Source organism: Quercus robur, chromosome 2, assembly GCF_932294415.1.
Source record: "Quercus robur chromosome 2, dhQueRobu3.1, whole genome shotgun sequence".
In the NCBI taxonomy this organism is placed as follows: domain Eukaryota; kingdom Viridiplantae; phylum Streptophyta; class Magnoliopsida; order Fagales; family Fagaceae; genus Quercus; species Quercus robur.
This window is the reverse complement of record NC_065535.1, coordinates 50,027,980-50,033,281: the sequence shown is the minus strand read 5'-3', so window position 1 is coordinate 50,033,281 and position 5,302 is coordinate 50,027,980. Positions and strand designations below refer to the sequence as shown.

Below are 5,302 nucleotides of genomic sequence, written 5' to 3'. Positions count from 1 at the left end.
TTTGCTGTTTTGTTTTTTTTTTTTTTTGATCGGACTGATTTGCTGTTTTAAGCAGTGTATTATTATTGTCTAAACTAGAATTTGTTATTTCCGCTTCACCCTATCCCACATGTTGCGAAATAATGTCACCTTTTGTAGTATCCAGATACTTTAGCCCATAAAAAAGTCACTGACTTCTATGTTTGTTATTCAGAAAAAAGAAAGGACTTTTACGTTTGTTTCTGCATCATCTAGACCCACAAATATTTCAAAGAAGATCCCGAAATTCTACTGGTAAACTAAATTTTACATTTAGGTTGGAAAACCTCTTTGGAAATAACTAAATTCATTTACTAAACAATAGGGTAGATGTAATGAATTCTTTGTAAATAACTAAATTCATTTACTAGATTCTTTGGTATTGATTCAATTTTCAGGTTATGAAAAAGATAGAAGTAATCTAATTTCAAGTTTTTTTCTTTTTTTTTTTTTTTGTAAATATGATAAAATTTGACTTTATGACTTCTGTTATATAATAATTACTTTTTATCGTCAAGCCAAGATTTCAAAATTGATTTTTTTTTATTGGGTATATATATGTAAGTGAAGTTTCATATTGAATAATAACTGACAAAAATTAGTGATTAAATATGATTAGATCCAAACTCATTTAGCTTAAACTTTTAACCTATGTGGGGTTCTTATATCTTATATAAATTACTCAACATTTTTTCCCAACTTTATTAAGCTTTTGGATCATGTGGAGTCTCCAATGTAATCTTTTCCCAACATTTTTTTTTTTGGGAAATATACACACAGAGATTATAGAGTGTAGACATACACATGGAAGGATGGGTCGTTGGGAAAGACTTAATAATCATTACCTGCTCTAGGATAACAGGTCCCCCTTGCTTCATGGTTGCACCATCTTATGTTGCATTTATATCTTTAAAATTAAAATCCTTACTTCAGCTTACTTAATTCCAGCTCTCATCCTATATATGTGCTCATTTTCTGACCAGTTTTTGTTAGGCTTCAATTACTCTTGCAAAATCAGGGGGCATAATAGTTGTTTTAGGTACACACACATATTCTCGTGTACATGGTGAGGGCACGACTTTCTTTTTCTTAATCCTCTCTTCCTTTGTTATGGACACAAAAACCTCCTAGTTCTATCCCTCGCATTCTGTTATCTGCATTGGAATATTAAAACATGCTAGCCCTTCTAGTACCATATTTACGGATGATTTCATCCCCAAAAAAAAAATGTTAATGGGATGAATCAATAATTAGTTGGACTAATGCTTCAAACCAATAATAAACACATCTGATGTTGGTAACTAGTTCGCTAAAAGATTATCTTGCAGTTGACAAAGCATAACATCTCAATATTTGCATTCTCCATTGTAGGCTAGCACAGTTTGTAAGTGATATGCATACAATTAATCTTGGGGAGATGACTATGATTAATGGGGGAAAAAATGGTAAAAATTTAAAAATGGTGTTATTTGAAAGAATAAAAAGATAGGATCCTGCCGTATGATAATGGATCACAGTGTAATAGTAATAGCTCAAAATACTAAGATAGATTGTGAAAATAATTTTGGGCTTAAAAAAAATATAAAAAAATAATAGGAACGAAAGAAACTAACCAAAAAAAAAAAGACACAAACACGTCAAGATTTACATGATTCAGTGCAATAGCCTACATCCATGGGTAATAAGTGATTAATTTACTATATCAAAGATAGATTACAAAGTTTTTACACACTCAAAGAAACACTCACAAATAACAAAGATGGTGTAAAGAAATTCTCACATAACCCAAAGCCCTAATACACACAAATAGTGCTTTTTCACAAATACAAAGAGCAAAGGGGGAGAAAATCTCTTAGGGCTCTCTCAAACTAATCCAAAGACTCTCCTCAAGTGGGAGGACTTTTGAGCAGAAACCACCAAATCCTTCGTGGTATAGTCTATTTATAATACTACAATACCTATTCTTTGGTAGGCAATGAATACCTTTCCTGGTAGACAATGAATGCTCTTTATAGTAGTGGACAAAGAATACATTTTCTTAGTGGACAAGGATTCAAGTAATACGTACACTTTTCTTTCACACCAAAAAAACCCAAACCAAATCAAATTTGAAATTTCAACTTAAAACAAAATGTAACAATCACAAATTTCACAATTCTCCACCTTGGCAAAATTTGTAGACTACACAAAACATAATCAAATTCCTCTCCACCTTGGTGAAACTTCTCTCAGGCCATAAATGTGTGTTTAAGTGCCAAAACCAAATTAGAGCTCATTCAAAGAGAAAGTGCAAATCAACCCAAATACTAGCATATTTGGAGGTAGCTTGAGATAATATGAGTGTGTAAATACTTTATAATCTCTTTTTAATATAGTAAATTCATCCATGATTATTGTGAATATAGGCTATTGTCAAACCACATTAGTTTGTGTCTATTTTTCTATTGGGTTGGTTTCTTTCATTCCAATTATTTGTTTTGGATTTTTCTCAAGCAAAAATTATTTTCACAATCAAATTTGATATTTTGAGCATCCAATATTTTACAACATGATAAAAGTCATAAAAATAATATTAATAGAAAAAAATTATTTTCGTATAAATGGAATTGTCAGTAGAAACGAAAGGGACTACCATTACAATCCCTCATGCCCCACACCATAAGCAATGTGTCATGCAACTTTTTTGGCAACAATAGAAGACTTGGTCTATCGTGATACAATTCAGAACTGTTCTGTACAATGGAAGTGAAGTGATGTACAATAAGGACCGGTCAAAAACAAAAAGGTTCACAAGCCTTTGAATTTATCAACTTGCGTTCCGCTTTCGTTTAACAGTTGCTTGCTTTTCCCGTAATTCAAACTTCCATGCAATTCCTATGAATACTAAGACTTCAAGTCAACTCCTTGCTTGTTAGGTTTGGATATACTTTCTCTTTATGACCATAAAATCACGCTGACAACTTTTACCTCTGGCCATTGAGCTCTTCTCCTGAAAATCCCAGTATGGATACTAGTCCTAGAATTTCATTTTCCCATGATCCTTTCCTATCAGATGTCATGCCCATACAGCAACAACTTTCTCTTCCATTAGACTCATCAGGATTGAGTTCTAGCATTGATTTCAATTTTTGCATTTCTGAAAACTTCCATCAAGAACCATCATCAGCTGATGAGCTTTTCGTCGATGGAAAGCTTCTTCCTATTAAAATCAAAGAAAAGAATTTCTCGAATAAACAAATGTATCATTCTGTCCCAGTACCACCACTGACTGTTCTTCATGATGATCATGCAACTAGTATTGAAAGCCTGAACAAGGATAATTCAGAAGAAACCAAGATTAGTACTAGTCATAAAGAAGCAAATGAGAAGCAAGGTTCATGGAGATTCAAAAAGCTGTGTTTCAGTATGAATTTTACAACTGTATGCAAGCATGCTTTATGTTTATTGCCACATTTTTTGCGAAGCAACTCAACTGGAACTACAGCAAATGTTGAGCCAGTGCCAGTGTTACAAAAAGGTCATCATCATAAGCAGTATTGGCAGAAAAGTTCACTGGTATCAACAATAAAGCCTTCACAATCTCCTTCCTCAATTGGTTACCAAAATCCTCCACTGAAGAAGGGTTATGGATCATATGGCAATGGTCTTGGAGTCAGTCCAATTCTGAATTTTCAGTTGGGGCACCATTTTTGTTTAGGTTCAATAATTTTTAGTGGCAAATATAAGAACAAGAGCATGTGATTAAGATTCGGGTGAAATTTTAATTTCTAGTATAGTTGCATGTTTCCTAAGCTAGTTATTTTACAAACCTCATTTAGTTGCTCAGAATACTGAGTTTTTTTTTTTTTTGGCTAAATTTTTTTTTTTTTTTTTCATTTCAGTCTTTTAACTTTTGTTTTTTTACCATGTAGTTCTTTTAGTTAAGTCCACCAAAACAACATTATTTTGGAAAGTATTAAAAATAAATAAATAAATAATTGATGGCAAGATAGGATGGAACTAGACAAAAATGAATATATTGAAAACATATTAAAACTGAAGGTCTGAAATAAAAGAAAGATAAGACTAATTAAAATATAGAGTTCAAAACAGGTTAAAGTTAGAATATAATTTGTAATTTGAACCTTTTTTTTTTCTTCTAGAATTAGAAAGCGAACTATAAAAGCTATTTTTATAAGTAGGCCTAGTTAGCTGGTGAAAATTCAGTTTCAGAAATTTTGAGTCTCATGTACATTTTATAGGCTACCAGATATAGCCATGATATGGTTCATGTGTTAAACCTTAAATGGAAAAAGCATATGAGGGCTAGGAAATTAGAGTATCGTAAATCCAGTGCGTGGTATGGCTAATGTTGGAAATTGATATGAAAGATGTTTAGTTGTCTTGTGCCCACTATGTACAAATATGGGAGATGCTAGAAATGTTGCGTCAAACCAAACTCAAAAGAGAGTATACCCACTAGTGGGCCCAATTCAGCCTATTACTAAAGGTTGTGAAAATTAATTAACTTTGTGGTGTTGTAAAGAACAACACATAAAAAAAACATCTTTCCCTCTTTTTCATTGAGCATTTAGGTTGTGAATTAATGTTGCGTCTTTTGTTCTCGATCGTATAAAAAACGCACTCCGTTGAGGTTCAATAATACAAGTCTTGGGAGACAGATTTTTCAACAAGGGATGATATAATTGAAGACTGATGCTGTGGAGTACAAAACTTGACAGGCAACTATTGCTTTCATGGTTGTCTTCATTTTGGTGTTTTTCTCACACATGGTGAATATACTCTGATTTTGGTTCCCTTTTTCTCCTACATTATGTGAGCAATATATACTAGGACAGATTGCGACTTGTCTTCGACTTCGAGGATGTGAAGTATTCTCAAATTTTGGTTAAGAGAAATTGAGTTGCTTTTCGTTTTTGATTTCTCTTACGTGATTAAACAAACTAGTTGGTTGTAACAAGATGTATATGTTGTAAAGTTGCTCCTCCAACTCTGACTAATTTGCTATTTAATATCAGGTCAACTATGAACTACCCAACTAATTAATATAATATGTTTCTCTCCTATTCAAAGTTAAATGGAATCCGCAAGTTTGTGCACAGATTTTAGTCCTATATGGCCCAAAAGTCACCTGTCTTGGAATTATGAGGTTAATATCATTGTCTTTGATGACACCCCTTTTTACCACATTAGAACTACGAGTACCTTCTGTTAGGTTTTTTAATGGTGGCTAATTTTATGACATTTTCTTCGTAATACATTTCAAGTTTATTGACTCATTCCA

At 32.5% G+C, this 5,302-nt stretch overlaps 1 protein-coding gene across 1 annotated transcript; it reads left to right on the top strand.

The window, feature by feature from the left end:
• The first annotated feature begins 2,920 nt into the window (after positions 1-2,920).
• LOC126706630 (uncharacterized) lies at positions 2,921-3,763 on the top strand. Its single transcript, XM_050406168.1, has one exon. The coding sequence runs from the start codon at positions 3,022-3,024 to the stop codon at positions 3,757-3,759; it is 738 nt and encodes a 245-aa protein (XP_050262125.1). The 5' UTR covers positions 2,921-3,021; the 3' UTR covers positions 3,760-3,763.
• The last annotated feature ends 1,539 nt before the right edge of the window (positions 3,764-5,302 follow it).

What these genes read in the sequence shown, in the direction of transcription:
- LOC126706630 (XM_050406168.1), top strand. Translation starts at nt 3,022, where the DNA reads ATGGATACTAGTCCTAGAATTTCATTTTCCCATGATCCTTTCCTATCA.